Here is a 15,792-nt window from a genome sequence, read left to right as displayed (position 1 = left end):
AAAAAAATATATATAGTGGTGAATGGTCTGAGTCTCTGGCCTTCGAGAAACTGACCCATCTGGAGGCCAAAAGGGGAATTAAACAAACAAACAAAAAACCTGGTTTGGTTTAGTACGACGGCGTTTTAGGGCCACATTGAGCTTCTTTTTTTTTGTTTTTTTTTTTTTTAGACTTCGAGAATAAAGTCATAATTTTACAAGGAAAAAAAAACTGTCATTTTATGATTAAAAAAACATAATATGTGAATAAAGTTAGAAGAATAAAGTTGTACTTTTATGAGGGGAAAAAAAAAACTTGTAATAGCAGTAGTTTTTTTCTCAGTAAATTGCGACGTTCTTCTCATAATATTATGACTTTATTCTCAAAGTAATAAAAATAAATAAATAAAAAGCCTCAACGTGACTGTAAAATGCTGTCATAGTTTAGGGACCTAAAATCTTACACACACACACACAAATCAGGCATATCTGAGATGGTCATATATCATCCAATGTCTGATTCTTAAAAATAAATAAATAAAATTGCTTCCCAATAAGGCTTGAATGTACATTGTTTGAATAATCTTTTCCTGACCTTGGACTTTCAGAATTCGCACATTAAAAAAACCCTCAGTGACCAGAAAAATGGACACACCTTTACAATGTGGTGAATGTAACGCAGCATTGCTGCACCCTAAACATTTTTATTTTCACACTTATCTTTAAAATGTTTGTGTTTAATTGAGAAATACGAGGCGCTTTAGGACTATAGAGATATTTTATAAGACTGTTAAATTTAAGAGTGTTTTAAAACGGTGTCTTTCGCATATATGGAGTAAAAAAATCTTAGAATTTTACAGGTCCCACCCTCGAGTGCAGACCTGTGCGTGGGTAATGGCCTCCATGCACCAAAGGAATTTTAAACCAGGGCTGCGGGGCTTTGTGACATCATAATCTAGAATTGTGACTGCATAAACAACTTTAGTGACATCTTTTCAGTGGCCAAACACCAGTTCTTGAAATGTCACCCAAGAGGAGCTAAAAGGAGAATAAACAATACAGCAAGAGTTTTCATTGCTCTAGAACTTTTTACTTAATCATTGTCAGAAAATGTATTTTTTTTATATTCATATAAGTCCTACTTCAACAAAAATCAAATATCAGATTTTGTTTTGTCTTTCATTAAAGGAATTGAGCAGTTCAGTTAGAATTCTCCTGTAAATTAATATCGTTGGTGTGCTGCCCAACAACACACACTAAAGACATTTCCCAGTAACTCAGTAACTAACTGTAAAATTCTAATCGATTACACAGTCGATGGGGACACTTGCGAAGGAAGGATGTAAATTAATTAAACCTAATAATAGCTGTATAAAAACATGGGTTTCTTCTCACTGCGAGTCCATCACTTGTTGCATTGTTGATCTCTCTAAAATGTTAAAATTAAAGTAGTTCTATTTTATTCACTCCACCAGTGTGTAAGAATTTGTGTGAAGGGAAAAGTTGTATTTTCACCACTGCCTGAACTTCTGTTTTCTAGTGATGAAGATGAAAGTGATGAAAATGATGTGAAGCCCCAGAAAAGTTCTGGGAAGGAACCCAAAAAGGTAACTGTATGATTTACATACTCGGAACCACAAAGATTCTGAGTCACGTGTGAGTCCAGTTTAAAATTAAATCGACTGGACAGAAAATCAGTTGCAATTACGTATTCTATAACCTAGGCTTTGATCGAGTTTAATAACATTTTAAATGCCATGTGCCATGGAAGCACTTTAGTGATAGTGCAGCAGATAACAGAATATTTACAGAGGCACAAATACTCCTTAAATATTACTCTTGAAAACACTGAGTATCTGTTTGAATTTTCAATAGGTGGCCAAGTAGGAGTCAGTTGAAGAATTACACAGGGGTCACAGTTTAAAAATGTTCTAATCATATTGAAAGCTAGACCACGTCATTTGTCTGAACATAAATATTCCAAAAAGGTATAGTTTGGTCTATCTGTGACTGAATGTTATGGAGTTACGCGGTAAAAACAGCAAGAATGGTAAAGGTCACCTTTAGTTTGTACAGGGGTCAGAAGCTAAAGTTGTTCTAAATATTGTAAAACCACCAGCATCCACTAAGGACAGAGACCTATGGTTCCAAACCTTTTTCTTCAACCCCCCCCCCCCCCCCAAAAAAAAAAAACCAAAAACAAAACAAAAAAGAAAACGACACAGGGATTCATTCCTTTTGGTGGGGGAGTTTACAGAAGTAAGTATGCTATTGTGACTTCATTTTGATCATCTCAGAGCAGACAAATCTTCAGGAACTCTGTCATCTTTTGCTCACCCTTGTTGGGGGCTCAGACCCAAGGTTGGGAACCATAGAGCATGTTTTCATTGGTCAGTTCTATGCACATTAAATATTGCTGTGTGTGTATCTGTGTGTGCAGTGTTTTTAAAATCACTTTAATTGAACTTTTAAATTTGCATAGTGTATTTTGTTCAGACTACAACCCCTGGCAATAATTATGGACTCACCGGCCTCGGAGGATGTTCATTCAGTTGTTTAATTTTGTAGAAAAAAAGCAGATCACAGACATGACACAAACTAAAGTCATTTCAAATGGCAACTTTCTGGCTTTAAGAAACACTATAAGAAATCAAGAAAAAAATTGTGGCAGTCAGTAACGGTTACTTTTTTAGACCAAGCAGAGGGAAAAAAATATGGAATCACTCAATTCTGAGGAATAAATTATGGAATCACCTTGTAAATTTTCATCCCCAAAACTAACACCTGCATCAAATCAGATCTGCTCGTTAGTCTGCATCTGAAAAGGAGTGATCACACCTTGGAGAGCTGTTGCACCAAGTGGACTAACATGAATCATGGCTCCAACACGAGAGATGTCAATTGAAACAAAGGAGAGGATTATCAAACTCTTAAAAGAGGGTAAATCATCGCGCAATGTTGCAAAAGATGTTGGTTGTTCACAGTCAGCTGTGTCCAAACTCTGGACCAAATACAAACAACATGGGAAGGTTGTTAAAGGCAAACATACTGGTAGACCAAGGAAGATATCAAAGCGTCAAGACAGAAAACTTAAAGCAATATGTCTCAAAAATCGAAAATGCACAACAAAACAAATGACGAACGAATGGGAGGAAACTGGAGTCAACGTCTGTGACCGAACTGTAAGAAACCGCCTAAAGGAAATGGGATTTACATACAGAAAAGCTAAACGAAAGCCATCATTAACACCTAAACAGAAGAAAACAAGGTTACAATGGGCTAAGGAAAAGCAATCGTGGACTGTGGATGACTGGATGAAAGTCATATTCAGTGATGAATTTCGAATCTGCATTGGGCAAGGTGATGATGCTGGAACTTTTGTTTGGTGCCGTTCCAGTGAGATTGATAAAGATGACTGCCTGAAGAGAACATGTAAATTTCCACAGTCATTGATGATATGGGGCTGCATGTCAGGTAAAGGCACTGGGGAGATGGCTGTCATTACATTATCAATAAATGCACAAGTTTACGTTGATATTTTGGACACTTATCCCATCAATTGAAAGGATGTTTGGGGATGATGAAATCATTTTTCAAGATGTTAATGCATCTTGCCATAGAGCAAAAACTGTGAAAACATTCCTTGCAAAAAGACACATAGGGTCAATGTCATGGCCTGCAAATAGTCCGGATCTTAATCCAATTGAAAATCTTTGGTGGAAGTTGAAGAAAATGGTCTATGACAAGGCTCCAACCTGCAAAGCTGATCTGGCAACAGCAATCAGAGAAAGTTGGAGCCAGATTGATGAGTACTGTTTGTCACTCATTAAGTCCATGCCTCAGAGACTGCAAGCTGTTATAAAAGCCAGAGGTGGTGCAACAAAATAATAGTGATGTGTTGAAGCGTTCTTTTGTTTTTCATGATTCCATAATTTATTCCTCAGAATTGAGTGATTCCATATTTTTTTCCCTCTGCTTGGTCTAAAAAAGTAACCGTTACTGACTGCCACAATTTTTTTTTCCTGATTTCTTATAGTGTTTCTTAAAGCCACAAAGTTGCCATTTGAAATGACTTTAGTTTTGTGTCATGTCTGTGATCTGCTTTTTTTCTACAAAATTAAACAACTGAATGAACATCCTCCGAGGCCGGTGATTCCATAATTTTTGCCAGGGGTTGTATTTTCATTTCACAACATTGCCCACCAGGGGGCAGGACAGCTGTGGTTTTATCTGCACTGTGTAACGCGAACACTTCTGCTGTGCTGCTGCAGTTTCCCTTCTTATTTCTCCCATGTCTTTTAAAACAGATTTTGACCCATCGCAGTGTTTTACATCTTCAGGCCCATCCCCATTCCTGCACTCACTGACCGTCCACCTTTTTTTTTTTTTTCTATGAGACAAAACATGGAACTTTTTCATCCTGTCTGTTCTTGTACCCACCTGTTTTGGAAGAGAAAAACACAGGGTCTGTGTGGTGTAATGATCGTATTTCTCCTCTGTAATCTGCTCGAATTCTCACCGTCTCAGCAACAAGACTGCACTTTGTCCTGCTGTATGCACGCACATGCACACGTAAAGTTACACAACTGAGACATGCAGAAATGCACATGTATGCTGTCGATGCACACACTCGTTATGTTGTTTCATCTTAAATGCACACATATCCGCTGTGGAAAGCCTCTCTGTTTTGTTTTTTCTCTAACCCCTGCATATCTTTGTCTCTCTGTCATCCCTCTGTTAATATGATTGCTTCTTTTTATCGTCTCTCGTGCCATTTCAGCTTTGCACCTGGCCTTTGCCTTTGAATGCTTGTTTTGCATGTTGCAACATTCACTTTCAAGTGTCTGGGTGCGTGTGTGCCTCTGCCTCTTTATAAACCCGTGTCTGTTTTATTTTTATTTATTTTTTATTTTTTTATCGTTAACTGTGCCAAGCAGATGATCAAAGTGGGACAGATGCGCATACCTGCGACGTGAGCGCCGATTCTTGCCTTGGAGTCAGATGACAACTGAGCGTTCGTGTCACCTGTTGATTTATTCTGTCGTCTTCTCCTCGATCTCCTGCTGTTCGCATCCCTCCTCTCAGTCAACTTAATCCTTTCTGTTGATCCAAAGCATGGAGCAACTTACTAATAAGCTCATTGTTCTGCAGCGTTAGACGTTATGGGCCTGCAGGTATCGAATGGAAAAAAGTGTGTTTGTGAATGGACTTCTGTTTGTCCTTCCGCACGTCCTTTCATTTGTGTGTCTCCATGTCATACAAAACGAGGCACAACATAAATGACTGAAGAGAATTAAATGAAATTTTGCTGTGTTCAAATGAGTTACAAGATTGTGTGCATTTGTTTGAAGTTGTTATGGCCAGTGTCTTCCCCTCTGTAGGTTGGGTAGCAAGGCTGGCGGCTCTTTTACATGTTAACCCCTTAAACCCTAGAGCCTATTTCACCAAAATTACATACCCATACATTATGACTTATTTCTCAGCTTGTACAAGGTCAAAAATGCAAAAGTTTGGATCAGCTAAAAGACAGGTCCTAGGGGATGTTGTGGAAGCAAAAAAACTGAAAGTAAATAACTGGTAGGAGTAAATGAGTTTTTTTTTTTTTTTTTTTTTCCCAAAAAATGAATTCCGATTTATGTCTTTATTTGCTTGACGTTTCAGCTGTGGTTAGTTGATATGTGATTGAAGTGGATACTTTTGTAGAGGAGACTTCACATGACATTTTGATGTATAATAAGTGTATGTTGGTGTCAGCATTGGTTAGTTATGACTTCAAATGTTCCAAAACAGGACAGTTCCTGAAATTTGGGGACTCTAGGGTTTAAGAGGTTAAGTCAAGAGTGTTCTTCACAATAAAAGCTCTTTACACCAGCAAAATCTGCTCTCAGAACACAGTAAAAAGGCTTTATTGTGAAAAGGGAATGCCAGCATTCAGACCAGCTTATTCATAACCTGTGTGGGGCTGAACATTTATCCACCAGTAATTGGAAATGAATAACATTTGTGGGACAATCAGACTGTCATCTGTTATCCTCTTTAAAAGCTGCGTTGCACTCAAGTGAGAGGTTTTCTGGTGAGTCGATGGATCTGTGTGCAAACTTATAGCGGCGTGAGCAGACTGGCTACCAAAGCTCGCAGGGAAGCAGTGAAACATTAAAGTGAAGTATTTATCATATTTTCTGGCGTGAGTCACATTTATTTTTGAAATGTTTTTCATAAGAATTCAAGATGAAACATTTTGTAGCAATTTGTGAAGACTATTCAGTGACAGATGAGCCTAAATAACACAGGCTAAATATCTTTTTCTTGTTTTTACTTTACTGAAATCAGTCATATTTTTGTGCATTGTTGGCACCCCTGTTATTGAAGAATGTTTTTTCAGAATATAAGGACCTCCCACACTAGGTAAAAAAATAAAAAGTGAGAGTGTACAATCTATGCTGTGTTCTTTGGACTAGAAGTCATGCTTATTTATTTTATTTTACCGGAAAATACGGTAGTTGTATCTCCACAGTGTGTTGTATGAAGATGTTTTGTGCATGCAGTTAATGTTTGCTTCGAAAACAAAGGGTCCGGGTATCGCAGACCGAACAGTCCCCCGATGATGCGTTTCACGGATAAATGCCTCGTTTCTGCTTCAGACTGCACACCAGTCATCATCTATCTCAGCGACAGATATCTGAAGCTTTTGTACAACAATCAGTTCCACATAAATTCAGCATTATTTCATCATAATAGGCGGCAGAAGTGATAAGAGCGCACCAGCTAAACGGGCTGCTAGCTGATGCATTAACTGCACGTCGGACATTTCAAAGCGTCACGGAATTTCACCTCGTTTCTGCTTAAAACAGCCGTTTCTGCTTAAAACTGACTTTAGAATGATTGAAGAGGTTTTACCTTTATCATCTGATGGTTCATAATCCAATTAATTGGGGAGGTGATGGGCTTGAGTCCAGAAGACCATGGGTTCAAATTCCCACCTGACTGGAAAATCACTCAGGGCCCTTGCACAAGGCTTTTAATCCCCCTATTGCTCCCGGTGTGTAGTGAGCGCCTTGTATGGCAGCACCCTGACATCGGGGTGAATGTGAGGCATTATTGTAAAGCGCTTTGAGCATCTGATGCAGATGGAAAAGCACTATACAAATGCAGTCCATTTACCATTAATCCATTTGATTGCTTTGGGTGAAGAGAGTGTCTCAGACGTGCTGCTGTGATCCAAAATGACATGCGCAGATGCAAAAGGCGGACCGATTTTTAGGGGCAGATCGTTTGGTCTGCTACATTGGTTCAAGACTGTGCCTCATTCTCCATGTGCATCTAAAGTCGAGTCAGGGTGGGGATTCAGCATAAAGCACATGCCAAATCAACAATTTTTGACCAAAAATAAATTGCTTGAAACAAAGACAATTACTGTGTTAATATCTTATTTGTGAAGCTACAGCATGAATGGAGTGGTTTTTCACGAAGGCATCACGTTGCGTTAGCCCACCGCTGCGCGAGTAAATTACATGTGTAATTGCCTTGTAGCAGTTATGTCAACACAGGCAGTTACTCTCCTGGCCCACTCCAAAGTGAATACCAATGATTGCAGGTGAAAAGCTGGTGTTCAGGAAATGCAGATGCTTGACTCAACTATTACGAGGTAATTACACAGGTAACGCACAGCAGTGGATACCTGAACAAAAGGCCAGAGATGGAAAACCACATTAAAAAAAAAAAGGATGATTTTCAGGACAATTGTGGTTTTGTCTGCATACGAGCATCCTTATCCTCAATACATCACATGTTCCTTAATAATCAGACCCCATAGAGGAGAGGTGGACAGGTTCCCTATGCGAAATTAACCACAACTTGTACTAATGTGGCTCCTACGGCATTAAACGACAGTTACAATTTGTCAGCGATAATGGAAGCCTGGTAATTAGCGGTTTGACATGAGGGTGTCCACAGTGTCCACATTATTTCAGTAACAGACATAATAAAGCTACAATAGCAATCTGAGCCTTATACAGAAAGAAACAACTAAGGACATACGTACACTGTAGGAGTGTAATTTCTGTGATTTGAGGCAGTGTTCATCCTGATAGATTGATAGAATTCAGGTGCCTCTGAATTATTTTCCTGAGTTTTGTATCACTTGAGTGAAAAACACCTGCTGTGGAGTTAGAATTGTTTCTCTGCTTTCTCAGACGCCAGAGCCTTCAGCTAAGAAGCACAACAAGAGTCCGGAGAAGCAAAATGGTCCTGCACAAAAGCCATCAGGTTCAGCAGTTAAACTACAGATGAAGGTAAAGAACGAACATCACTTGTTTGACCTGATTTTTTTTTTTTTTTTAATCTCTGGGCAGGGTATAAATCCTGTGCATATGTGCAAACAACTGCATTTTAGATTAGGGAGTAACATCAGCTAAAACACGTGGATGATGTCTGCTTACAAGTGTCGTGGGGACAGACTTCAAACCTGCTTAGTTGATGTCTAATTAGGTACCTGCTACAGCTTTTACATGTGCTTTTGGTGTGCAGATGTCTCTCTAATTGAACATAAAGTTGTGCTGCATGTGGGAGATTTAACATTTAGGGCCTTCTCTTGAGGATCTGTGGTGTAAAGTCTACAGCGCATAGTGCAAGTGCACGAACCAAGGAGTTGGCTGTAATCCTTTAATTAGTCTTGGACTTGTTGGACATGTTTCCCTTTGAGATCTGGATTGCTATTTAGATAGTGAACTTAAATGAGACGTTTTCAGGCGAGTTAACAGGTCTGCGCCAATGCATCACATTCTGCTTGTGAACAGCAGCCACCAAGACTCCCTGAGGTGAAGCAGTGACGTTTTGCACTTTTCCATTTGTTTGCTTTTATTGTGCATATTGTTTTCAGTTACATTTGCAAGCAGAGTGCACCTGTCTAGTGAACCTGCTTTTGTAGGGCGCACATGAGTATTACATCATACACGAACCAGAACAACTCTGTGCTCACCTTTTAGAGTAGTTTTTGGTGTTCCATGATGCAGTTGTGTTCTACTATTACATGATAGAAATGCTCCAACATGGTTGTACGCTAGAAGTTATACTTGCGTTGCGCCGTGTGCTGTTTTATATCAGACAGAGGATGGGACCTTATGTCTTTGACATATTCAGGAGGTTTAAAGGAAGCCTCTGCTAGAGTTGGCGTTTTGTGCCTAAAGTTGTACAAAAGAGCACACACACACTCATCATCAGCCGCTTAGTCCAATCAAGGGTCGCGGAGGACTGGAACCTATCCCAGCAGTCATAGAGCACGAGGCGGGGTACACCCATGACAGGATGCCAGTCTGTCGCAGGGCCACAAACAGACAAACAAACACATTCACACCCACTTGCACAGCTATGGACAATGTAAAGATTCCAATCCACCTAACCCACATGTCTTTGGATGTGGAAGGAAACCGTAGCACCCGGATGAAACCCACGCAAACACGAGGAGAACATGCAAACTTCACACAGATAGGCCACAGGCGGAGCCCATGACCTTCTCGCTGTGAGGCATCAGTGCTAACCACTAATCCACCATGCTGCCTTACAAAAGAGCAGTGATAATCAAAAAGCAGTTTTCAGAACAAAGACAAAATTATGCATGTGTTGTCTTATTTGCCAATGTCAAAGTTTTGTTATCTTGTAACTGAACCTGCTAACAGGAGTACATATCAATTATGATAGCTTTTACTCCCAGTGTTATCAGCTGTGTAACTGTTTCCTTGTGCCGTGAAAACATAAATTATCTCTGTGGCTGAGACGTGTTTAAGAAATTCTATCATCAACTCTTCACAATCTAATGACTCGCCACAAAGAATTAAAAGAAAATTCATGTCACTTCAGGTTCTCAGAGAGTCATTCAAAGACACATTCACAGCGTCTCTCAGAAGTAACGGGGTTAATGTGAAAACAAGAACAAATAAAATAGCTTCCGACATTCCACATTGAAGGAATGTGGTAAGAGCACATTTCAGTTAACCCAGCATGATAATTAATTTGTCTGATGGGATGTCTTGGACAGCCACCTTCCAAACCCAAAGCTTGAACTCTGCCTTTCTTTAAGCAAACACACCTGACCTCTAAACAGTTTTCCCGGGGCCAGGTTTAAACCTGTGGCCCTTTGGCCTGACCCCGCTGTCTTGAATTACAGTCTCCTTTGATGCCTTCAGTCTTGTTCTACCACACACAGTGTCATCAGACACAACACAACAAGCTTTTGTGCAAGTGTATTTTACAAAGCATGGTATTTTGACTTGATATAAATAAATACAAGCACATTACAGTCCTGTATATTTTATGTTGGTACATGAATATTTAGCAAAATTTTAAAGTTATATTTAGGGCTTTAGTGTGCAGTAATTTTTCTGTCATTTTGTGAAATAATCGTGGCTCCTTTAGCCAGTAACATGTCAGAAAATCACTTAAAAATGTCACAATTCATAAGAACCTTAGGCACTTGAAACTAAAATTTAAGTTTAGCATTGCGTATAAGGAAAACAGCATTTCAGAAACTGTAACCTGAGCTTAGCATTCCCATTTTGTAATTTGTCACAATAGTTGATTGATTTTCTGTACATTGGAAAGTTGATTAATTCTTTCAGCCCCAACATTGTCAATAACTTACGAGATTTCTCAGACTGTATGTCACACCTGAATATTAGTCTCATCTGTCCAGAAATGCATCATGAAGAGGAAAACACAATATGTCACACCTGTCTGTGTTGTGTTTGTTTTTGAAACATGTTGCTTCTGTTTTGTGCAACAAACAGAATGAATTCAATCAGTGCATTATTTATATTTGCAAACATCGTTAGTGAGCAGAAGTTACCAGGCTAATTAATGTGAGGCACAGAGAACTTCAGTAAACCACTTCTTGTCACCACCAAACACAAACACCAGAGTGAATCTAACATTCGTGTTGACCTCACTATAATGCCTAACAATACCTTGAAAATGTATTACTTGAAAAGACCTTGAAAACATTATACTTGGCCTTACCTTAGCATAGCTGTCCTCCAGCAGCACCACAAAGTGGCATGTATAAACAAGTGGCATTCTGAGTAGTATACAGGTTATTTCCTGTCTTTAAGAGTGTGGTCTTTCAGTTTGAGAGCATGGTTTATCAATTTCACTCATTTGCTAATACCCAGCACATTCTCTTCATTCAGAGTTGCTGCTTCTTGTTGTGCAGCTTCTGGCATCCACCTTAATGGTGCATTACTGCCACCTTTTGCTCTGGATTGTGAATCTCAGTTTTCAAGCCAAAATCCCCAAACCAACAAGTGTTTAATTTACAGTGATATGAAATAAATAAGTGTTGTAGATTATAATCAGCTTTACCTTAGCCTAGACATCCTCTAGCTACCCCACAAAATGAAAACAAGTGGTGTTGCAAGTAGTGTGAATGTTATTCTCTTTCTTTATTCATGAGCATGGTCCTTCAGTTTGAGCGCATGGTTTGTTAATCTGTAAACCCCAACACATTCTCTTCATTCAGAGCTGCTTGTTCTGTGGCAGCTGGCATCCACTTTAATGGTGCTTTACCATGACATTCTGCTCTGGCGTGTGAATCACAGTCCAATGTTCTGTCAAGCCAGAAGCCCAAACCAACAAACTTTCAAGTTACAATGATATAAAATGGATAAATGTAGTAGATTCGCATATGTGACAGGATGGAATTGTTGAATGTTTGACATATTTTACTTGGAAAAATAAACCATTTATAACTACAACGCTACTTATTATTGTATTTGCATGTAACATTGCAAAAACAACACAAATGCTAAAAATGAACTTTGCAAATAGCAATATACTTTTGGAACTAAACGTGCAAGACTGCAGGACTCAAAAACTTGAAAATGGCAATGCATAAAAAGTATGTCATTCAGAATTATTGAGTTGGACCTAAAGGTCTGGTTTGTACATTAAAAATTAGTTTTAAAATGATGCTTCATTAGTATTGATAGACCTTTGTAAAAGTAAATGCCTGTAAACAGTTACACCTTTTTGAAATGTTAAAAAAATTGCACAAAAACATTTAAATGTCTTAGCAGATGTATGACATCAGAGAATTTGAGAATTAAGATGAAGTAAAGTGTAAAAATAAACCAGTATGTTGGAGGCAATGCAACAAATAAAAAAGTAAATAAAATCACTAAGTTGGGGAATTGCGAAACACTCTTGGGCGATTTTGATTTTGCCCCACGGTCAGTGTTGTCAACTCTACAGCTGAATCTGTGGTGGTTGCTGTCCAGACATAACACAGCGACTCCTAAAACGGCTCAAGGGGATTAGCTGATGGGCCCCTGACCCGCCAAATCCATCCTGCCAGTTTAACATTCGGGCTTGCAGAGCTTCGACCGGCCCCCGTCCCTGCTCCCATTTAACCCGACTGTTCCCTCTCTCAAACCTCTTCACACCCCTCACATCCTGGACACACCTTCCCCCAATTGCTCTCATTACCATCCTTTGATGTCTGGCACAGCTCGCGCTTCCAGATCCCCCTGAGAAACGAGGAAGCGGGTGTGGACGTCTGTTTTTTTCTCCCCTAAATGCAGGTGACTGGTCATTAGGCTGCGTTACTGGCGTGTCAGATGTGTTGCCAGTAACGCAGCTCTCACCTCTCCCTTGCCAACATGTAGCTGTGCCTTCTTGCGTAACAGGCTCAACACAGGAATTCGCTAACTGGACTTGTGCTGGTCTGAAGTAAGCAAGCAATTTTTTTTTATATATATATATATGGCATCTTTCAAGAACAGCAATTACATGTTAATGCAATAGTTGAAGAAAGACAAAAACATGGAACAAAATCAAGAGTAGCCTTTTTAAAGTTGTCCAGTGTCCCCTGAGCTTCAGTCCAGTGAGAAAGTGAACCTCAAAAACAAGAGTGTCCTTTGGCTTTAAGCCTGGATTGAGGATCCACTAACAGCCAGAGGACCTCAGAGACCGACTCGTGACATGCGGGTGCAAACCTTCACTGATGTAAGGAGGCGTCTGACCGCGCAGAGCTCAGCGGTCGTAACTTTATCGTGCAGCTGATGTCCCTTGATTGATGCATTTGGAGAAGTTTATACCTTCAAGGCAACAGCAGAGTCGTAAACCTAAGCACTTATTGTCAGAGTTAGTCATTGTTTCAGCCACTGATGTGCGACATGTGTTACAACAGGTGCCTTTTTATTTTCCCGTGACTAAAACAATGTTTGCCTGGAACTTTGCGTGTACAATTACAGCTACAAGAAATTGTCCAAACGTTTGACTCATAGATGTCAAGATTGTGTTGCAGTTGGGAATGATTTGACATTTATTACAAGCAGGAACCTCCAGTGCTGAAAAATGAATCCAATGCGGAAGTGCCAAAATTTGCCGTTCCTGGAATGGCCACTTGAGGCTGGGTCCAAAAGCAAGTAAATCCCCATGGATCCCCATGTCTCTGCTTAAAAAAAAAAAGTTTGCCATTTTATAGCTAGTTTTTCTGTTTATGACAATCCATTAAATGTTATCAAGCCATAAAGTTATGCACAGTTAGGGGCATGGTCAGTTTGTGAGAGAGCTACTTGTGGATGGTTGCAGTCCAACAGGCTGTTAGCCGTCTATTGATGTGTAGTTTCAGATGAACTTAACCACCAGTATCATAGGAGGAATGCAGGAGAAGCGGAAGTAGTGATCATTACCATGGACCATAGTTGAGCTACTAGCAATCTTCTCTTCAAGTGGAGTTATTGAAGAAGGTTGTTCTCCATACCAGTCCACAACAGGACACACCCTGTTGTGGACTGAAAAACACCCTGCTTTTCACAGCCCTTAATGATTTTCCAGTCAGGCTGGGATTTGAATGGAGGATCCTCTGGTCTCAAGCCCAACGCTTTAACCACTAGACCGTCATCTGCCCACCCTCTAATTGTTTTGCTCCTGCAGTATGCATAAACCTGTGCACCTCTTTTATGATTTATTTTTTGATGGACTAAACTAGAAGTTGACAGGTAATTTTCTGCAACGACGGGGTTCAGTAGCGTATCCAATACTCAGCACAGCAACCAACTGGAGTCTGTTTTATTCACACAGATCATCAACAGTGTGCATCCGTCTCACTTTGTTTCATAAGTTCAGTGTGCTGGCACAGCAATATTCATTTTCAAACTCTCCTTTCTTCAAATATGCACCGGGTCCGTCTCTGATGCTTAACATGATATGTGCTTCTTACGGGCCAGTCATGTAGTGATTTTGAGCTTTTTCTCCTCATCTCTTGCTCCTAGTGACAAAGAGAGTACAGGTGTGTAGTCAGAGGTGTGAGGAGACAAACACCCCAAACACCTTAGAGTAAAGGTCAGCTCTTGAAGACATTTTAAATTTTTTTTCATGTAATAATTATAATGATGTATATTTTTAACAACTAAACCTTCCCTTAGGCAGTATTATTAGACGGTATTGCTTAAATTTTCATTGTTACGCAGATGATACCCAGCTTTATCTATCCATGAAGCCAGAGGACACACACCAATTAGCTAAACTGCAGGATTGTCTTACAGACATAAAGACATGGATGACCTCTAATTTCCTGCTTTTAAACTCAGATAAAACTGAAGTTATTGTACTTGGCCCCACAAATCTTAGAAACATGGTGTCTAACCAGATCCTTACTCTGGATGGCATTACCCTGACCTCTAGTAATACTGTGAGAAATCTTGGAGTCATTTTTGATCAGGATATGTCATTCAAAGCGCATATTAAACAAATATGTAGGACTGCTTTTTTGCATTTACGCAATATCTCTAAAATCAGAAAGGTCTTGTCTCAGAGTGATGCTGAAAAACTAATTCATGCATTTATTTCCTCTAGGCTGGACTATTGTAATTCATTATTATCAGGTTGTCCTAAAAGTTCCCTAAAAAGCCTTCAGTTAATTCAAAATGCTGCAGCTAGAGTACTGACGGGGACTAGAAGGAGAGAGCATATCTCACCCATATTGGCCTCTCTTCATTGGCTTCCTGTTAATTCTAGAATAGAATTTAAAATTCTTCTTCTTACTTATAAGGTTTTGAATAATCAGGTCCCATCTTATCTTAGGGACCTCGTAGTACCATATCACCCCAATAGAGCGCTTCGCTCTCAGACTGCAGGCTTACTTGTAGTTCCTAGGGTTTGTAAGAGTAGAATGGGAGGCAGAGCCTTCAGCTTTCAGGCTCCTCTCCTGTGGAACCAGCTCCCAATTCAGATCAGGGAGACAGACACCCTCTCTACTTTTAAGATTAGGCTTAAAACTTTCCATTTTGCTAAAGCTTATAGTTAGGGCTGGATCAGGTGACCCTAAACCATCCCTTAGTTATGCTGCTATAGACGTAGACTGCTGGGGGGTTCCCATGATGCACTGTTTCTTTCTCCTTTTGCTCTGTATGCACCACTCTGCATTTAATCATTAGTGATCGATCTCTGCTCCCCTCCACAGCATGTCTTTTTCCTGGTTCTCTCCCTCAGCCCCAACCAGTCCCAGCAGAAGACTGCCCCTCCCTGAGCCTGGTTCTGCTGGAGGTTACTTCCTGTTAAAAGGGAGTTTTTCCTTCCCACTGTAGCCAAGTGCTTGCTCACAGGGGGTCGTTTTGACCGTTGGGGTTTTACATAATTATTGTATGGCCTTGCCTTACAATATAAAGCGCCTTGGGGCAACTGTTTGTTGTGATTTGGCGCTATATAAAAAAAATTGATTGATTGATTGATAAACCATCATGTAATCAATATTAATCTTAGTGTCCTAGTTTTACTGCTACAGTGCTGCACTAAATGGAATAGATGAACCATATTTAAAGA

General features: G+C 39.8%; 1 protein-coding gene across 2 annotated transcripts in view; it reads left to right on the top strand.

Moving 5' to 3' along the window:
• npm1b (nucleophosmin 1b) overlaps nt 1-15,792 on the top strand; it is a 37,807-nt gene that overhangs the window by 6,912 nt on the left and 15,103 nt on the right. For both annotated transcript variants that reach the window (XR_004563774.1, XM_034182159.1), the window contains exons 7-8: nt 1,520-1,586; nt 8,172-8,270. Coding sequence is in view for 1 of the 2 variants with exons in the window: in XM_034182159.1 (XP_034038050.1) it covers nt 1,520-1,586; nt 8,172-8,270 (166 nt within the window). In the remaining variant the exon portion in view is untranslated. The remainder of the gene's footprint in view (nt 1-1,519; nt 1,587-8,171; nt 8,271-15,792) is intronic.

This window comes from Thalassophryne amazonica, chromosome 11 (genome assembly GCF_902500255.1).
Source record: "Thalassophryne amazonica chromosome 11, fThaAma1.1, whole genome shotgun sequence".
Taxonomy (NCBI): Eukaryota; Metazoa; Chordata; class Actinopteri; order Batrachoidiformes; family Batrachoididae; genus Thalassophryne; species Thalassophryne amazonica.
This window is presented reverse-complemented; position numbering and strand designations above follow the sequence as displayed.